The 21,178-nt window shown below is 35.6% G+C and overlaps 2 protein-coding genes across 2 annotated transcripts; both read right to left on the bottom strand.

Annotated features, from left to right (window-relative positions):
• Positions 1-4,551: 4,551 nt before the first annotated feature.
• Positions 4,552-5,929, bottom strand: LOC124373392. The gene is made up of 3 exons (XM_046831762.1): positions 5,784-5,929; positions 5,230-5,447; positions 4,552-4,754 (listed from the first exon to the last, which is right to left on the bottom strand). The coding sequence occupies exons 1-3, from the start codon at positions 5,927-5,929 to the stop codon at positions 4,567-4,569; spliced, it is 552 nt and encodes a 183-aa protein (XP_046687718.1). The 3' UTR covers positions 4,552-4,566.
• A 79-nt stretch (positions 5,930-6,008) lies between these two features.
• LOC124373391 (mastermind-like domain-containing protein 1) lies at positions 6,009-6,470 on the bottom strand. The gene has a single exon (XM_046831761.1). It carries the CDS (start codon positions 6,468-6,470, stop codon positions 6,009-6,011), a length of 462 nt encoding a protein of 153 aa, XP_046687717.1.
• Between the last annotated feature and the right edge of the window lie 14,708 nt (positions 6,471-21,178).

Below are 21,178 nucleotides of genomic sequence, written 5' to 3'. Positions count from 1 at the left end.
CTCAAAAATTGTTTGGACATCAATTTTATCTTGTTTAGACTTACTAAGTTGCTGTTCCAATTCTTCCATTTGACTTAGTAGAGTTTCAATTTTTTGTTCATATTTATTCTCCCTTGTAGTGAGTTCTTCAATTTTTGCTTCCATACAGAGTAAGTTAGTTTTGAGTACAGTTACTTGGCAATTCAAATTATTGTTATTTCTCTTGAGATCAATATTTTCTTGTAATAAAAAAGATCCGGCTTCGGCAGCTAGTGTCAGGGATGTTTCTAAATCCTGTTCTTCCAATTTTCCATGGTCCTGCAGTTTTGTCTTCATTTTTTCTAACTTAAAATCTACAAGAGAGGAGTTCAAGATATCTGGAGAGCTATTTTGAATATTACTACTTCCAAGTCCTTGAATCGGACTACTAAGGATGTCACAATTTGATGAAGTTGAGTCATTAATTTCTACTGTAGGACACAGTTGTTGGTTACCTCTACACAGAGTGCATTTCCATAAGTCAATTTCGTCAGCACCCCATTTTTTCAAGTTCTTCTCAAGTATGTTCTGACATCCTGCATGATACCATTTTTGACATTGACCAGTGCATTTTATTCCTGAAAACCTAACACCAATGTCACAGGTGCCACACGGGTATTTTGGAGGCATTTTCCCAGAAAAGTATGAAAAATTGTGTAATTTAATATAGGCTTTCCAATTGTGGTTTAATTGTCAGAGTATAAATGAATGAATTACTGTATATTATTTGATTTAGATGTGCTAATCAACTGCTTTGTCAGATAGTGAAAAAAATAAGAGAAGTTTGTCAAAAACACATAGACCTAAAAACTCTTGATTAAATGGCAATCAAGTGCCGTGTCAATAGTATGAGTACAGCAGCTGGCTGTATTGCTGTAGGTCAGCGCTGACAATGCTGACAAGGTGTCTGGGTCACTGGTCTAGTTACAGGTGGCCAAGCAGCTGTGTGCCAACGCTGTATGATGTGGAATATCACTGTTAGTTTGTGACTTGGCAGTGACGTCACTGTTATTTAGTTATTTCATAGATGAGTAATACACGAATTATATTTCATATTATTTTAAATCTTAAAAAGCTTATAAGTTTGGAGTGAATAATATAGTTGTGTGAAGTGTTATGCTTGATTATTGAAAGTCTTTAACTTGGCTTAATCTTGATAGTTTACTTGCTTGTTAGTGTTCAGTAGTTAATTAAAGTTTCTTGATAAAGTTCTGAAGCTTCCATGAAAGAAAATATTTGATTTTTTAACTTACATGAGATCCAAGGTAAGTATTGTGCACAAGTAAATAATATTTTGTTGTATTATTACCACTTAAAATACACAGTTTTCTTGGAGTTCACTTTACTGTGACTGTAGTCAGTCAGCCATGTTTAATGAGCCTTTTAGTATAAGTCAATTTGGATACTACACCTTATAGCATTATCAATCATTTTATCACATCTTTGTTTAAAACTTATTTATGATGAATGATTTGAAGGAAAAAAGGTTTTTAAGCATTAATCATCACTATAAGTTACAAGCCTAAAATTAGCATATCAACCGCTAAGTTAATCTTCTGCTGAATTTAGTCTACCAATATTAAAGAAAGAATTAACAATGAAACCTAAAGTGTACAATTCAAAGAAACCTCAGCTAATAGAATTCAAACACACACTATGATTTTGAAATCTAGGACATACTGAATGAAGATGACTGCTATTTATTCGACTCCCATATATCACCATCCAGTTTCTTTTTAGTTTAAGATCATTTGCCGCCTTGCCACATATTAATTTTTCCACAGTCTCTTATCATCTCTACAGTGTTTCTCCATTTTGTGCAAATTATGACACAAAACAAAGACAATCATGGTCTGTGGTGTTCCAATCACTCTGGCCTCTCAGATATATGTTGGAGTTTATTGAGGTACAGATTCTTCTATTGTCTACTCTAACTTAGTTGTGTTCATTACCACACATTGATTAATATTTAATTTTTGAGTATGCTTGACCTTTGTCTTAATGTTTTTTTAACACCTGATGAGGTTTACAAGTATTCAAATAAAGATTTAAAATATTTCTTCACTCTAACTGTATATAAGATTAAAAGCTTGTACTCACTCAAAACAGTGTTATATGGGATGAAAAGTAAAAAAACCACCTATCTTTAGATTTTTAAGTGCAGATACAACTCAGATTTTGTTTCAACAATAGTTTTTATACTAACTTGGACATTCGTACCTAAAAATATATATTCTAATCACTTTTAAATATGTGATAATAAAAAATAAATCAATTTAAAAAGCCTATACAATCCTAGACAACTTAAGGTCTGTAATCGGCTAATTTGGTGGGTTCTTCTTTTTTTTTCTTACAGCCCGTCAAGACACTGAAGATGGGAAAAAATATTAAAACAGTGCTGCTGATGATGTCAATAGGAATATTTTTACAATATCAGCATTTTAACACATTGACTGTGAAATTTTCGCCTATAAGGGTCACTGGATACTGAAAAAACTGAGCATTCCTAGGCAACATGTCACGCCGGCGATTCCGCAGTACTGCACGCTAGGGTCCTTTGGCTCGCCGGCGATCCACCTGCACTGAATGTGTTAATGGAAATGTTTCTAATAACTGTTAAAATATAATTTCCTCAAATAATAATTCATTAATAAATTACATTTTCTTAAATCATATTATAATTAAAATAGGTCATTTTTTAAGTTTTAATTTATTCCTGAAAAAAATATTTATATACTTAACATTTACTTATATATTTACATACTGTACAAACAAATACCTTCAACAATTTTTCTTTGTTGCTTTATTACAAAATGGTCCAAATTCCTACTCTAAATGACTGTAATTACTCATAGAATAATTAAACTTGTTTTCTACTTTTCTGTCTTCCAAGCAAGTTATTTTAAATGGTTATTACCCTCAAATAAAAAATAACCCAAACATCAATTGAATAATTTTTTAGAATAAAGCAGGTGTTTACTACCTACATGTACTTTGCAAAAATGTAGCACCTATTATTTTTCAGAATATATTATTACTGAATGAAGAATCAAGCAGTTTATTCAAGTTACTACAACAACTCACTTGGGCACGCCACTTAAACATCCTGTTGTTGATCAGTCATTATTTGATACTAACTGGACTTGGACTTTCCTCATGCATATCTCTGGTCATGAGAAAAAAGTTTCCATAATAGAATTAAGTTTGTCTGCTGTTATTTCTAGATTCAACAACAACTTATTTAGTCTGTCTTTACAAGTTGTCGATGGGTGCTAATTGTTTTGTTTGTTTTTAATTTCTAACCTCAAAATGTACTTCGTACCATAAAAATACTTGCACATAATGTGATATATGTTGAGTACCATAAACCTGTTGTTGGCTTAAACATTGTCGCTGCTGATTGTTGTCACGAATTTCATTTTCTAAATTAACAATGCTATTTTACTCACCATGTACCAGCGTTGCTTGTTGGGCTGGTAATGGCAAGAAGATAACATTTTAAAATGATCAGTTCAACAACCTGAAGCACTAAAAAATATTGTTTTATTTATATCTCATTAAAATGTTTTTTAGTTAGATCTAGTGTTTTCTTCATGATTAGAATAGTTTCAATAAATCAATATTTAATATATTATATTCTATTTTAGGTGTTCTGCATATTGTTGTTTGTGTTTTTGTAAAAAAAAGTTCACAACAATGAATATTTTTGTGAGTCTTTTTACCAAAAATTGTTTTGCAAAGACAATTTGTTGTTACATAATAATTTTGTCATAATGTATTAATTACTATTTTGTTAAATTAGTTCAACTACATATCAATGGGTTATGGTAGTGAAATAAAATCCTTTCACAGTAAAAATATAATTTTGCATTTTCTTTTACATTTGTATACAGTAATCCGGAGTTTAAAAAAATATTAAAATCACCTTACTCAGTCACCTTACGTTATTTTTTATTTACAAGTTGACCATATTTTATTCAAATCACTTGAAATTTTCCAGATCTGATCACAATTATACTTATCTTTTTCATATGCATTAATTAATTCAACAAAAATAATAAATAAAATGTGTTTATAACTTCAAAATACAAAATAAATTAAAATGTATAAATATTTATTTTGTATTTATAGTATAATTGAACCACATTTTTTTAAAGACAATTTTATGAGCTAAAAAAGACCAATTTGAAGAAAATATGATTTACTACAAAAAGGAAAGTTTAAGCTGAACAGTTTGAAATATAGGCCTAACCCTACCACATGCTAAAAACCTAACACTTTTGGGAAACTGAAAATTGTTAATAAACAAATAGAAGATTTTGTGGTTTAAGCAATGTTGAAAATTCTTCTAAGCACAATCCAAATTTTAAAAAATTTCAGCCCAGCAGTGAAGAGCCATATTTTGCCAACAAATAGACCAAAACTGGCATAACCAGTAATACATAGCCTCAGTCAATCACAATAAAGCTCTGCATCATTCACTCACCTGTGGTTATTTAAAATAAACACACCTTCTGCTACGTAAATAATAACCTGCCATATTTTACTTTAAATTAAAGTACCTTTCTTGCTTTCTTCTTGAGCAGAACGACTATTCTTAGAAGCATTCTTCGTAACATTTTTCTCCGAACCTGTTGTTTTACCCTGTAGATTGTTATTAATATGAAGTGGACGTTTATTACCACCTTGAGTTCCTCCTGCCGTTTTATGATTATTCAAGGCCTCACACTTCTCTTCTGCAAAAAAATATGATGTCACTTTGGGAGAAAATGGTAATTTTACACTTTTAAGTCATGTTAGTTTTTAACAATCTAAAGCTTTGTTAAATGTACATTCTTTTAGAGAAATTAAAGAAAGGTATAATTCTTTATATAATAATTGTTTTGACAAGAAAACTAAACAAAACGTAATATCACAAATTGTTTTTAAAGAAAATTAAACTTTCAGCTTAATTCAATGTTTTTGTAGTTGCAATACTGTTGTAACAAATAAAATAAATTAATACTCTGCCAGTTAGTATTAATAAGTTTGAATCATTAGTACAAGAGAATATGCAGAAGATTATATATTATACAGTACATTCCTTGAATTATTATGATTAAGGTCTTGTAACTACAGGACTTAAATACATTTAAATATATACTATACAATAGTATTTCCTTGACCTGTTTAATAGTTAGCTTTTTTTAAGATAACAAGACACCAACATACCTGATGGTTTTACTTTTTTCTTTTGCTTCTTCTCTTTTTTAGTTTCTCCAGGTGTTGGTTGCATGCAGTTGTCTGAACCACTCCCAATACTCTCATCTATATAAGCTTCGTAATCTATGAATGAATTCTCCTCACTGCTCTGAGGAGGTGTGAGATCCTCCAAGGAGATCCATCGCCTCACATTAGCCTTTGTCTGGTCTTCACTATTGTTTTGAGTGCTGGCGTTTCAAACGTTGAAGACTGATTAACAACTTTTGACTGGCTCCCATTTGTTCCTAAAAATCAACATTTATGTTACTACCAAATACAAATTTAAATACCTAGAAATGAGGATTAAAATGCTTAAACAAAGTTCATAATTCACTTTAATGTAACACCACTTCCAATACATATATGAATGTATGTAATAAATATTAAGGTATTAGGTAAAGTGACCCAGACACGCCAAAAGTTTAATTTATGAATTCTTAACCATGTCTAAACACATAATGAAAATGATTATTATTAACTCATTACTAAAAACCATAAACTTTATATGCTTATTGGTATAATACTTACCTCCTTTTCCACTTTTAGAGTTTTGCTTCCTTCCCTCACTCTTGGTTGTTGTTCCACTGAATGGTGGGGGTTTTGGAGATGTGAGGGGAGGGGTAAGCGGAGGTACGGACTTTGCCAGCACATCAGAATATGAAGGTCTCATGGGACGTACTTCAGCTACGATCCTCGGTTTCTTAACCTGGGTTGGCTGTCCAGGGCGCACAGTTCTTATATCATCATCTTTAAACCTCAGGCTGTGTGTGAGTCACATTGCCAAATGGACTGTATGTTCCACTCTTGTTTGGCAACCAGTTCCCCACAACATTCTCAATCAGCTGATGATTATTCTGACTTCCATTTTCATTTCCAGAGTTGAACAAACCATAATCTCTATGAACAGATGTACTGTTGGGAATATGCTGCTGCTGCTGTTGTTGTTGTTGTTGCTGCTGCTGCTGTTGTTGTTGTTGCTGTTGCTGCTGCTGATAATGAATAAATCCCATGTTGGGGTCAGGATGATGTGAAGGGATAAATGGATGAATCGGATTTGCTGTATTGGTGGGATTAAATACAACATTCACAAAATTCCCACCTCCTACGTCAACCATACCAATCATTTCTCCAGAACCCTCATGGAGTCGGGATGTGTTGGGATAAAATAATCCGTGTTGTGGAGGAAAGTCTGGAAGTTTTCTATCTTGCATGTCATACGGTTGTTTGAACAAAAACAGGATTATGAACTGTCATAGGTTGGCCTGTCTGAGTGGGGTACTCGGGCCATACGTGTTGAGTGTTGGGAGGAGAACCCAAGAGAATGTATTGGCCTTCATAGCTTTGTAAATCTGCAGTCATGTGATCAATAATATCATCTATTGAGTGTTTCTTGGAACTAGTTGCATGCTGTCCTCTCTCTGGTTCTCCCATTTTCTCAGCATATTATTCCCACCACCTGCAAAAAGAAACAATAGGTAACCACATTACAGCATAATTTTTTAACCATTTTAGGACCAGCCATGAGATCCATCGCATTGTAATTTATTTGAAAAAGGCCAGACGAGCAATCTATCACTGACAGACTTATCATTTATTGTAACTGTATAATTTTTAAATCTAAATTTTATCAGGATAATGGTAGTTTAGTGGATTTTTTATGTCAAAAAACTTGTTTTACAATATGCCATCTAAATATTAGAAGCATGCAGGCAAATTTGTATGCATTTTTTGTTGAATTGTCCTTATTATATAATATGCCTAAAATTATAATACTCACTGCAATTTGATTAAACAGTCAGAAGGAACCTTTTATGAAATCCCACAATAAAGTCTGCATTTAAAAACCAACGAAAGTTATAGAGCAGGAGAAGTAGCAGTATTCATTCAGGTGTTTTCTTATTGTAATTGTGTCTCTATTGATTATACCTTTAATATGACATTTCACAAGATAAGGGTTACAATTTGAAAATTTAAAGCTACCTCCCTTTGAAAGAAGAGGGGTAAAATTTGTTTACCTAAAAAAATCCAAAAAGTAATTTAATAATTTATAATAAGTATGGTGAAGGTTGTACATTGATATCTCAATCTGTTTGGAATATACCCAGGCATATATATTCTATATTTAGATGTAGATAATTTTATATATATATGTATATATATATATATATATATATATATATATATATATATATATATATTTACACCCTTAGATGTAAGAGGTTGTTAGCCTATAACTTTTGCTAAGATCATCATATAGATGTTTTTTTCATGTCATTGTGTTTCTTTTGAATTTACTTTTTAAATGGCATGTCACTAAATAGGGGTTGCAATTTGAACATTTAAAATGACCGCCCCCTACCCCCCTTTGAAAAATGGAAGGGGAAATATTTTTACCCTCCATAAAGTTCAAAAAAGTATTTTAATAGGTATGGTAAAGATTATACATTGATCTCAATCCGTTTGGATATACCCAGGCATATCAGGACTAAATTTACACTCAGTTTACACTCATATATATATATATAGTTTTAAGTTTAAACTAAACAGAAAAACCAGTGTTCATGTTTTGTAATGTATTATATTTTAATTCATCTGGCAATGCCTTTGGTTAATAAATAACTTCATATACCGAAAAAGCTGATATGTTGCAGTGGCATTGAAACAAGTCCAGAAAAACGTATTTTTATTGAGTTGATTAATGGAATGTAAGTCACTGTTAAAGTAGAAAACAGCTGTTAAGCACAAACAACAGTTGTTTATGAAATAAAATAAAATAGACCAAAATGCAATAAAATGAACAAAAAAATCATAGCTAATCATTTTCAACAATCGGTTGTTTAACATGTTCGCTACCAAATATTACAGTAGCATTGTGTGGTATGTGTGCACCAACATTAGACACTGTGCCAATAGGTAATCTAAGTGTTTCAACAACAGCTGATGATATTTAATTTTAAGTCACAAACAACTGTCATTTTCAACAATAGCAGTTTTAATAGCAGCCATTTCAACAAGAAGCTCATGATATTTCATTTTAAGAAGAATAAATCTTATTCACTAATTTTTTTTTTATTCTTTGAAATGTATGCACTTTCGTTAAATATGTATGCTTTACAATGTGATATGTTATATAATTTGGTATGTTATGTCCCTCAGTTTGGTAGCCTATTAAAAAAAAATTTACTTATTTAAGTTCTGTTATCAATAACCTTACATGTAACTGACTCGGAAATATGTCAACTATATTTGTGCAATTTTTATAATGTTTTTATACAGGATGAGAGTTTTGTTGAATTTACATAACTTTTTAACAAGCCATCATTTTGGATTATGATGGGGGAATCGGGGAAATGTTAGTTTTTTTCAGTGATGACTTCATGTATAGCATATGTTTGACAATTTAATAGCTTAAACAGTCATTTAACACAAACAGACAAACACTATAATAAAAAAAAACAGTATGTTGGACAGAACACTAATCACATTAGGACATAAATTTATTACGACGTTTTTCTTTACGTTAAATGTAACTATTTTCCAAGTTTAGCTCTCTTGTCTTGGGTTCTCACTTGCCTCAGCTTGTGTGACTGAAACTGACTGTTCAACTGAGGTGAATGAACAGAAATTCCACACTGAACATGAAGGTATTTTTAAGAAGGTAGGTTGAAAAGTAATGCACATATGCTTGTAAACGTGATTGAAATGAACTATAGAAGCGAGCTTGGTGACATTCGTAAGTATGTCTATATGTCTCAGTTAAAAAGCTATGAATTTAAAACAAGTTAATCACTAAACTTAGTATATGAGTTATAATGTAAACGTTTAATAAGTTAGCTCAAATTCTCTATTAAACTTGTTTTATTTGAATAAAAATTATACACATCGCTAGGGTGAAAAATTATCTTCCAAATGAACTAAAAACAAAAACTAAAAATGACTTATTCCTAGTGTTTAATCTCAGTTTCTCACTTACCCTGCGTTCTCACTTAACCTACTTCATCCCTACCCCATTCTATTGTTTGCAATATAAGAGGTGTATATGTTTTAAAATATTCGTACAAGGAGTAAAATACATGGCTTGCAAGGTATTGTTTTAACTTTTTAAGAATTAAGTTATTAAAAACTACATTTGTTGTCAATTTATAGTTTCAATTATTTTGCATGTCATGTCATGTAGTAAGTCAATTGTTCCAGTTTACTAGAGGAATGAACAGAGTATGAAACCATAGTAAACTTCTGAAAAGGTACATTATATAGAAGTTTTCTGGTTTCTTCTGTATTTTCACCAAGAAAAGCCATTAAAACAATTTTTGGGTAGTAAAATTGTTCTCTAAACAATCTCCTGTGGCTAAAAGTATTTTATGTCAATGTAGCTTAGTTTGTATAAAGCCAATATTTAGTTGACGTACCAGTGCTGCCAAGCGGCACACACTAACATATATCAGCTTAAGATGAGCATTCTACATGTTATAAAGCACACTGTAATAGTCCATGTGTAAACTAGAAAACGGAGAAACCCTGTCAATTTTGTTTATTTTTAGAACAAATTTGCACTAACTCAAAAGAAACTTTATTCCATATTTTTTGTTTAGGTTTTACATTTAATTTGCATTTTAAATAATTGTCAAAAATAAAAATTGTACAAAGCAATTTTTGTTATACAACTTGCAATATGAAAAAATTTATTTAATATAATATTGTAACTTATTTTCAAACATATAAAATGGGAAGACAGAAGGTTAAGTGCGAGAAAGTAAATTCACCTTGTGACATCAATTTTTTAATTCACTACTCTATTCACAGAGAAATCAAAAATTCTATTACAATATCACAAAACATATGTATTCTGATTTTTAAAGCAATAAATATTATTATTGTTATAGTTAGTTACAAAATGGATACTGATACAGCGACACTATTGTTGTGTTGGAACATGGAAGAACCGAATGTGATACAGAGAGTACATTTTGAACGTCTTCGACATTAACAAGCTGGGTTGGTCAACCATTAGTTGTTCCCCTACATCAGAACCTTGATGATGCTGGTGCATTTATGGATACCTAAATCATGGTGAGTACTAATTGGCATTACTAAGGTACTTTACTGTTTCGGTCTTGCTGGATCTATTCAGACGGACATAGACTCCAGATTTTAGGAGTAAAGTCTGTGACAGTACCGGATTCAGACGCTGCCAAACTGGAAAGTTAAATGGAGCTAACTCAACATTCACATTTCATCAACCCTTCCTATCGTAGTTGTGTGTAGTTATTGAGATTTTTCAAATTTTTTAAGCTGCAAAATGTTCAAAAACAGTTTTTATTAGTCAGAGGAGGTAAGACATGTTCAACATATTCAAAGTTCCAAGAAAATTAGTCCTGTAGTTTCAGAAATTTCATGATAAATCAATCTGAGATATTTGGTTTTTACGTTTATAGATAAAGATTTTTTCAAGAACTCTTTTTTTCATTATACCTACAATTTATGTCTTTTCCAAATCAGATCAAATCTGTTCTAACATTGAAGAAAATACCTAAAACTAGAGTCAGCAGTCAACTGGTTGGGAAGGGTATGTATAATTTACAAGATGCTGTTGAGTTTATTTATTCTAGTTAACCAACATAAAGGATAGTTAATTCCAACCTCGATACGCTCATAAATAATTTTAATTAACTTGGAAGCTAAAACCTAATCCTCATAAAGATGACACATGTATCTTCATCTACAATAACATACTGTAAATTTAATACACACTAAGTATATTGTATATAGGCATTCCTCAAAGATACAATGACAATTCACAGTAATCAGAAGTTAACCATAGATAAGTCTCTTATTTTAAAAGCCACATACAAAAGACAACAGCTAAAGTTAGAACTAAGACGTAAGGCTACTCTACCTTGTATATTCCACTGCTGAGTACTGTGTTCCTATGTGGTTAAAGAATGTCCATATAAAAGATACTGTTGTTCAACGATATAGTATTATGAGAACAATTAGTGGTTCTATAAAGTTAATTTTACCACCATAGCTTTCCTCTACTGTGAAATAAAGTTCTTAGTGCAAAGAAGCGCTATTAATGAATATAGCAAAATAATATCTGTACTTTCCCCAACCACCCACTACAGCACACTCAGATTTCAAAATCCATCTCTCAAATCAGCAATAAAATCTTAGTTTGCAAAAATTTTTTGTCTGATGCCAGCTGGAAATTCAAGTAGGATATGTTTAAAGGACAAAACAAAACCTAGTGCCAAATCCTACGTTAACATTACATGGAATAGATCTAGGTCATAAATACTGGTCTTTGCTGAACCATTTCCAATCTTGGGTGGGTCAATCCAACTGCTGGAAGGTTAAGCAGAGACTGCTTAAAGGAGGACCTATGGGGATTGTAGTGGAGTCCAGACAACGGAACGTATTTTGAATTACTTTCCCAGTTGGTTGTTCTCAGGAGAGATAGAGGAATTCAATAAAGCCAACAGCGAAACTTTTTGTTAGTTTTAGAGCAATAGTCTCCAAAATACAGACCACAAGAGGGTTTCATTCAGGCCCATAGCCAGTCAGCAAATATTAATGTAATATAATAAGATCTATCGTTTGCTGTAGTGCCAATTGTGGGTTTAGATTGAAAGCACCAAAGTTGAGTCTGTCCAAAAAAAAAACTGTATAAAAACGGTTGGTTTACCTACTAATACATACTCCTAAATATATAATTTCTCCTAGAGGCAAAATTTGAAAAACGAATACTTTACTTCTTTACTTCTAAAATAAATTTAAATTTTACTTAAACAGTGGAATTTAGAAGAAACTCATCTGCCTAAAATTCTTTCAAAGCATATTGCAATTAAAAACTCTGGTATAGAGAATGGACAGTATTAGGATAGAATATATATATATATATATACTTCTATCCCAATATATCATATATATAAAAGAAAGTCGTGTTAGTTACACCATTATTAACTCGAGAACGGCTGGACTGATTTTTGGATTTGTCTTCGTTGGGAATAGGATGATACATATTAATAATACAATATTTTATCAATAAAAATATCTGTGATAATAATGATGTGTTATAACAAAACGTAAGTGACAGTTCACGTAGTATTGTCTATGATTTGTTTTGAATTACCACTAAGTTCACAGGTAATGTGTTTGGTTTGTGCAAGAATTATTCTTATTAACAATTCCGTGACGGAGGAGATTTAATGTTTCCTGACAAAGCCGTGATGCAGTTAGAATTCAAAACATCACAAACGAAACCAATAAAGAACAAGAAATTGTGCGAGAAGGGAGCCGCGTTAGCATAGCCAAACTGTGTGTTTCTCAATCACAAGAGCAAAGCAGCCTGTGAACGGCTCGATTGGCAATGCGAAATACTTGAGCAAACCTCAGAGATTAACAACTAGATAATTTTCGCAGTGCAAGAAGAGATTATAAGGTATTGATTTTAATCGAGCAGTGTTTCAACATGATTCCAACATCGACATTAAATATATCTAGATATATAAACATTCCTAAAATAAATTTGTCTCTGAACTTAAGAAAAGGGTTAGTTATTTTGTTACTAAGACCATTTTCATATATATTTTGCATATATAAATAACTAAAACTTCAATAAATTAATCCTTATCTATTTAAATAAAACTAAGTCGTGTTAGTTACATCATTTATAACTCGAGAATGGCTGTACCGATTATAATGATCTCTGATTTGTTGGATTCATCTCCACCCCGAATAGCTGAATAACTACAAAAATATTGTACAAATTCACGAAAAAAATCAAGTGAATAGAAAAAGAAAAAGATTTTTTTACAATAGTATACATTGATTGAGCCTGTTGAATATAATAAACTGTGTTGTGTAAGCATTGTTTTATGGCAGAAAAACTATAAACACATACTGTACATTTTAGCAAATATTAAGTACGCAGTGCTTGGTCTGTATACTGTAATGCAAATATCAAAGAAAAAGTTACTATCTAACATTTACTACATTTAAAGACTGTTATAAAACCCATCTTAGTTTAGTTATCTTTCGACAAAAGTACGCTTTACAAACCGGTGCATGAATATATATTTCCTTGATCGAGGAAACAAGGCAAAATCAACTATGGAACAAAAAACTATGACCGGAATAAATTACAATAACCATTTTATTGGCTGTGGCAAACTCAACATTGGCGTTGGAAATTTTAATTTGCTTAAACCAAAAGTGCTCAAACACGTGCAGTTTACAAAATTGTGTGCGAAGCCGCAGGTAACCGCTAGTGCATACATATATGTATATACGTTATTTAAATATTAAATTATAATTATATTATATTTTATATATAAACACAAACACACACACACACACACACACACATATATATATATAAGTTATAAGTATTTACTTAAATTTAGGCCACAGGTAAAATGCTCAACCTACATAATACTAAAAGCTAATAGCCTAACCTACAATCTCAGTATCGGTTTCCGCAACACTGTTATTGATGGTGACTAAACGCAGCTTCTACAGTATTCAGTGTATGTGTGTGCGTTTGTAACACTTAGTTCAGTTATGTTTTCGTCCAAAAAGAGAAAAGTTTGTGAATGCCATGTGTTTAATTACAAGTGGAGAATCATCACTTTGTGACGGCCCATTAAGTAAGCCCCTGACCATTTGACACTGTGAGGTCAATATTATTATTGACCAGTGAAGTACTACAGTATTTATATTGTAGTATTACCAACCAACGATTCTTCATTGTTCCTAACAATAAAATGTAAGTACTATTACTTACAAAATATCTACCGTCACCTAAATTATTAAAAGGAAATAAGGAACAGTGATTATTATATATTTATTTAGTAAGATATAAGTCCAAGTAATAGTTGCTCGGAATATTCTAGTTGATCTCAACTGAGTTGTTAAGCGGAAGTAGCCCGATACCCGTGGCAGCTTTAGCTGCAGCTGGCTGAGGAATTTGCTGATTCTGCTGACTCCAGCCTGTGTCTGGCCAAGTTGTGTCGTTTCTAGACTCTGTTACGCCCAAGTAAATCGTTTGGGAGCAGCACCGTACGGAGTCTAGTCCGCCATTTTAACAAAAATTTGTAGCGAAAAAGTACGTGCGTGGGGTGAGTTGATCGCCGGTACTCGCACGTAACGCGTCGCTCCGTGTTTGCCCTTCCCTCTAAAATCTTAAATTTGTAACCTACTGTTTCGCTGATGAGTGATTAATATATTTTAAAATTACAGTTTAGGGAATGTGAATAGTATCGTAATAATTATTAATGTGAAAGATTAAATTAAAATCAGATTTTTGCGGCCAACAGTTTTCTGATTATCTAATTCCCAAGTCCCGTCTCGTCCGTTACAAGTGGTGTCAGGTGTGAAGGTGCGGTTCAAAAGTCCGTGATTGAATTGTTTCCACGTTTCTGCGAGTCCTACGGAGCTGAGAAACCCTGTGGAGATGGGACTGCGGATCATCAGCGATTCCAGTAAGTAAAAATAATCTATTACGCTTAACCTAAGCTAGCAATAATAATCAGCTAGCAGATTAATTAATAGTTCTTCTATTCAAAATTTATTTTGTATATTTTTAGAGGAAGGGCACAGATATTAATCAATTAGTTGAAATTTGAAAATAATCTGGTAATATATTATCGATTTAAATTAAAGCATATTTGGAAGACGTATTTAAATTTAATAGTGATGCATTGATCTAGGCATCAGTTCAGGCTATCATAAAGGCAGTGAAGCCTAACAGTCCACGTTAACTGCTACTTATTCTTAGTTAACAGTATTCTAATTATAACTTAACCTGTTTAACATACAATAGAAGCTTTTAAACTAACCTAGTATTAGTATAAACTAATATTAGAATAACCATACCTAGTGTGTTAAAGTGCGTTGGAAGCCGTCTGGGCGTCATTGAAAATGGCTGATAATTAATTATAATTGATTGATTGAATTTAATGTCAAATTAAAATAAATAGAATAATAATAACTTGAGACATCGACTCTGAAAAATATAGAGTCGCATTGTGGCTAATTTTCCATGTCAGGTCAAAAGACGCCAGCGCATTTGACATACTATAAAAATTAACTAATTATTGATTATTTATTATTATTATTGATTGATAGTATGAACTTACAACATAAGTAGTAGAATCAAAGCAAAATTAGAATTGAACGGTTACCGATTCAATAAGTGATAACTAGCTATTCTATGATAATTTCGGGATTTAATTCGATATTTTGAGCTAAGGACTTAGTCGAAATTTTTGGACTTTACTGATTACGGTAGGGTGCCTATGGCGGTGTGAGGAATAGCTTAGTGACTAATTCAATATTAAAACTTGTTATTGACTAAAAAGTTTATTCATAAATCAGGAACTAAATTTATCGACTTTTAAATTAAAAATATTAAACGCTACGTGGACTTAGGCGTATAACTGTGATGATTAGTTAGACATTTGAAGAGATATTGCGTGAGGGTTATGATTTAATGACGAGTAATTAAAAAAAAATTAATTGATTAATTGAACGTGACAATTTTTGAAATTATTTGAAGAGTTGAGTTAGTGTATGGAATTTTCATTTCCCCTTTGGAATTTAGTATTGGCATACACTATGAACGCGTATCTCTTGAAAAAGGAAGAGAATCAATATGAATTGAAAATCCGAGGACAGCCTACTTCCGGTACGGCTGAGGATTTAAGAAAACGGCTGACGAAGTGTGTTAAGGCAGGTACGCCTATTGATCAGGCTGTCTTAGCTTCCTTAAATGTAGATGAGGAACTGGAGGCCTGTGAAGATAAATATAAGTCATTGGCTGCCTCCGCGAATGAATATGAGGGGGACTATACAGACACTGAAGGTCAGCGTCTTCAAGCCAGGATGTGGCATAACTATTTAAGGGCGGGACGTATACCAATAGGCGCATTGGGTGACAAAAGTATCGCAAAACGTCATGAGGTGTTAATGGATAAGACCAAAGAACTGTGTGACGCGGCCGAAGCCAAGAAAGACGCGGCAAACGCCGAAGCTGAAAATTCAGCAGCCGAGCAGACCCCGCGGCCCAAAAATGCGGATGTGCACTCGCCTCCAGAGGCAACAAGCCACATCACTGTCGGTGCACTTGCTCGACAAATAGATTCAACCATCGCGATCACACCGCAACAAAATTTTAACTTAACGTCATCCGCACATAGTAGAGGAGTACCTGTGTATAAATGGGGCTTACAATTTGACGGCCAATCACAGAGCGTAGGGGCGTTTCTGCAGAGAGCAGAAGAACTGCGCAGAGCTCGAGGGGTCACCACAACCGAACTGTTTGATTCGGCAGTGGATTTGTTCACGGGACCTGCCCTAACGTGGTATCGATCCACGATAGGCCGTCTCAAGAACTGGGAACAGCTGTGTAGGGATATGGAACTGGTCTTCCAACATCCTGACCATGACATATACCTACAGCAAGAGATATTCAATCGAGTTCAAGCCGAAACGGAAACCCATTGACTTATTTATCGCTGCGATGGAGGGGTTGTACAGTCGCCTGTCAACACCCGTAGTGGAAGAAGTAAAGCTTAGGCAAATATTGCATAACTTACATCCCCAGCTGCAAGACCGGCTTGCTCTTTTTGATGTTACCTCTCTTGAACAACTGAGAGTGATGGGTAGAAAGGCAGAAGCGGGACGCTTGAGGTCCGTCACCACGCGTGCGGTAACATCTAACGTGGGTGTACTCGAGCCAGACTTAGCATATCCTCCTCCTCCTCGCGGGCCGACTCGGGGCAATGCCCGTCCCACGCCTGAACGCAAGGTGTTCCAGGCAGCCAATACCTCAGATATTACATGTTTTTAATTGTCATATGAAAGGCCACATCTCTCGGGACTGCAGGAATAAAAGAGAGGACCGCTCTAGTCGAATAACGTGCTGGCGTTGCAACAAGGCAGGCCACATACAGAAAGATTGTAGAGTTCGACTAGGACTCTAAAAGACCTCATTCGGGAAACGGGAGCGGGGTAAGTGGATCCACCGACACGAAGCCCCGGAATTAAAGGAAGCTGTTTCGCAGCTACCTACTAAGGTGAACCTAAATATGTGTACGACTCGTAAGAACTGCACTACTGAGAAGCAGGTCAGGACCGTCCCCGAGATTCGAGATGTGGTAGATGAACTTGTAGCCATCGGTAAGATAGAAGATGCAGAGGGAAAGGTCCTAATTGACACTGGAGCGCAGGTTTCCCTCGTAAAAAGAGGAGCCTCATCCGCTGAGCTCACCAAACCAGACGTAATTTTGAAAGGTATTTCTGGTAGGACATTGAAAACTTACGGGCGACAAGAGTTGACTTTAAAAATGAAACCGGGCGTTGAAGTGGTAGGAAATTTTGTGGTTGGGAACCTCCCTAAGGGATACCTAGCCGTACTTGGTTGCGATATTTTGGGCAAAGGAAACGGAGAAATAAATGTTGAACATGGTCTACTTCGGTTGTATGGTGGAGACATTTGGTTAAATCGGATAAAGAAAGGGGAGGCCGTGCCGGATCCTAACCGTCCCTCAGCTAGCTGTGCACCTCCAAAACAGCAACGTTATGTGTACTGCTGTAGCGATGTGAAAATTCCGCCCCGGTGTGAAAAGATTATCCAAGTGAAGACTAACCGATGTGCCACCGGTTCCGACGACTTAGAAGGAAAGGACGTTGTGATTGAACCCCCTGACTTTATCATGCACGGTGTTTATCTTGCTCGAACCCTGACAAAGGTAAAAGGAAACCGCTGTTGGGTCAAGACCGTAAACGCAAGTGCTGAGGAGTTAACTCTACCCAAGAACTTGAAGTTAGGAACGCTCGACAGAGATTTCAACCCAGTGGAGGGAGGAAATCCTGTGCGACAAAAACTACTAGTTTTAGCAGACAGTCATGGTCGTGGACTCCAGGAAATACTATCCGAAAGACTACCTAGAAATTTTGATGTAGAAGTCTTTTTCATGCCCAATGGAAAACTAAAACAAGTAACCTCGAAATTTGGTAGTACTATTGATACATTGACCGAGAACGACACGGTGATCTTGATAGGGGGAACAAACGATGTTGACAAGTGTGCGCCTTACCCGTTAACCCTGAAACAAGCATTTGAAAATTTTCCGGTGAAGTGGAAAGCGAGAGTAACTGTTCTGTCGATATTTGACCGCTATGATCAAGACCTCAAATCCGAACTTGGAGATGCCAACGGAATTCTTAAATCCATCATTCAAAATTTAGCTAAAAATAGAGATAAAATTCAACAGGGTAGGATTGAATTTCTAGACCTCAAAGGAAAATTGAGCCATAACATGTACACAAAGCACGGGTTGCATCTGAACCAACAGGGTAAAGTGAAATTGGCCACTGTTGTGCGCGACATAGCACTTCATAGCTACAAAAGGCCACAGGCAAGAGTAGGCATGGTGAGTCGTTCTGACGAGTCCGACTTAGAGGCGTGCTTGGACGAGAAGCTTAGGCATCTGCCAAGTCACGAGCGAGACCTTGTGAAGTCCACTCTCATGGGATTCAAAAATGTTCTTGCTCACAGTGAAGACCAACCTCTGGGTTGTACTTCGGCAGTGACACATGTCATACGAACCGGGAATGCAGCCCCTATTTACAAAAAAGCGTATCGCGTACCATACCATCAGAAGGCCACACTTGACGAATTAGTTAAAGATCAAACTAAACAAAGGTATCATTGTTCCTAGTCAGAGCGAGTGGGCATCGCCTGTAGTACTTGTGCCTAAGAAATCTCCCGACGGTACCCCTAAATTAAGGTTTTGTGTCGACTACAGAGGACTTAATGCGGTGACCACCCCTGACGTGTACCCCCTCCCGAACATCACAGAAACACTTGACTCACTTGGCGGGTGCCAGATGTTCACGACGTTAGATCTCCGGTCTGGGTATCACCAGATTCGAGTTGACGAAGATAGCCGACCAAAAACAGCATTTCAATGTCCCCGGCGGACATTATGAGTATCAGCGTATGCCATTTGGACTAAACACGGCTCCGGCCACTTTCCAAAGACTAATGGACTCAGTGTTAATGGGCTTGAAAGGTGAGAAATGCCTTGTCTACTTGGATGACATAATTTTGTTTTCCAGGGACTTGCCTTCACACCTGGAAGCCCTTCGTGAAGTGCTATCGAAATTACAAAATGTGAACCTGACAGTACAACTTAGTAAATGTAATTTTGTGGTCAATGAAGTCAGCTATCTTGGTCATGTAATCACTAAGAAAGGTGTTGAACCAGATCCTGGAAAGGTATCGGCTGTAAGGGACTTCCCTGTGCCCACTACGGTGAAGGACGTGCGCTCTTTTCCTAGGTTTGGCTGGCTATTATCGGCGTTTTATTGACGGTTTTGCCACCATTGGACGTCCACTATTCGAGTTGACCAAACAGGATAGCGAATTTGTGTGGACACCAGAATGTCAGGAGGCTTTTGAGCTCTTAAAGACAAAACTAATATCTGCTCCTGTGTTGATATACCCTGACTTTACCAAGCCGTTCATATTAGCGACAGACGCGAGTACTGTTGCCTTAGGAGCAGTCCTCTCACAGGAGATGGATGGCCGGGAACACCCCGTAGCGTACTGTTCTAGAACATTATTCCCAGCCGAGAAGAACTACTCGACAACCGAGCGCGAATTACTTAGTCTAGTCTGGAGTACAAAATATTTCAGATGCTACTTGTTGGGGCGTCCTTTCAAAGTAATCACCGATCACTCCGCTCTAAAGTGGATGATGTTGCTGAAGGACCCTAGCAGTAGGCTGATGAGATGGTCGTTGCGACTAGCTGAGTTTGATTTCACGGTAGAACATAAAGCCGGAAAAAAACACACTAACGCGGATGGGCTAAGTCGCGCCAGGTCTGCGAGCGGTTAAACAGGAAGTGCTCCCTGTCGTTGACCTTGAGTTAATTAGAACACGTCAACGCGAAGATCCCGTAGTTCAGGGTTTGAGACAAGCCAAGAACTTCCGGATGAGCCCGGAGAAGGTCCTGTACCGTTTGAGCTCGGGTGAAAAGAAAATTGTAGTACCAACTTCCTTAGTCCAGGAGATAATTAGGATCAATCATGATTTGCCCACAGCCGGACACGCCGGAGTGGCAAAAACACTAGACCGGGTGAAACAGAAGTTCTGGTGGAGAGGTATGGAAAGAGACGTTATGAATTACGTCAGGACATGTCGTAGCTGTAACCAACGAACGAATTACGGTAAAGCGAAAGCGCCCCTGGGTGACGTCTTCAACGAACCCCAGGAGCCCTTCGAAGTGATAGCGGCAGATATAGTTGGTCCTCTGCCCATTAGCGAATCCCGCAACGTTTATATTCTCAGTGTTATGGATCACTTTTCCAGATACTGTGAGTTTGTTCCACTGCCAGATCAGACCACCGAAAGTGTTGCTCGAGCACTAGTGCAGAGGGTGATAACCAAGTTTGGCGTGCCAAAGGCCTTAGTTACCGATCAAGGAGCTAACTTTACATCCGGCTTAATTAAAGACTTATGCAAATTTCTGCACGTTCGAAAAATCCAAACTACTGGTTTTCATCCTCAGAGTAATGGCAGACTGGAGCGGGTCCATTCCACTGTGATGAGAATGTTGAGTCATTTTGTTAACCGGAACCAGACCAATTGGGATGAATACTTGCCTTATGTCACCATGGCCTATAACTCCCAATCTCATGAGAGTACTGGGTATTCTCCGTATGAGTTAATCTTTGGTCGGAAAATGGAGGTTCCTATGGAAGCGGATCTGAAGATTACGGATGAGACAGATATATATGACAATCATATCGAAGCACTCCGGGAGAAACTACAGGAAGCTTACAAGGAAACTGCAGTGCTTAAAGCCAGAGCCCGAGGCCGTAATGAAAGTCAGTATAATAAGAAAGCTA

Source organism: Homalodisca vitripennis, unplaced genomic scaffold (assembly GCF_021130785.1).
Source record: "Homalodisca vitripennis isolate AUS2020 unplaced genomic scaffold, UT_GWSS_2.1 ScUCBcl_5464;HRSCAF=12191, whole genome shotgun sequence".
Taxonomy (NCBI): Eukaryota; Metazoa; Arthropoda; class Insecta; order Hemiptera; family Cicadellidae; genus Homalodisca; species Homalodisca vitripennis.
The sequence above is the reverse complement of the archived record's forward strand: the minus strand, read 5'-3'. Positions and strand labels throughout refer to the sequence as shown.

Coding starts and splice junctions, on each gene's coding strand:
- LOC124373392 (XM_046831762.1), bottom strand. CDS start 5,929: ATGAGACCTTCATATTCTGATGTGCTGGCAAAGTCCGTACCTCCGCTT. Junction 5,448..5,783: donor AAAAGTGGAAAAGGAGGTAA/GTATTATACCAA, acceptor TTGAAACGCCAG/CACTCAAAACAATAGTGAAG. Junction 4,755..5,229: donor GAAAAAAGTAAAACCATCAG/GTATGTTGGTGT, acceptor ATTTTTTTGCAG/AAGAGAAGTGTGAGGCCTTG.
- LOC124373391 (XM_046831761.1), bottom strand. CDS start 6,470: ATGCAAGATAGAAAACTTCCAGACTTTCCTCCACAACACGGATTATTT.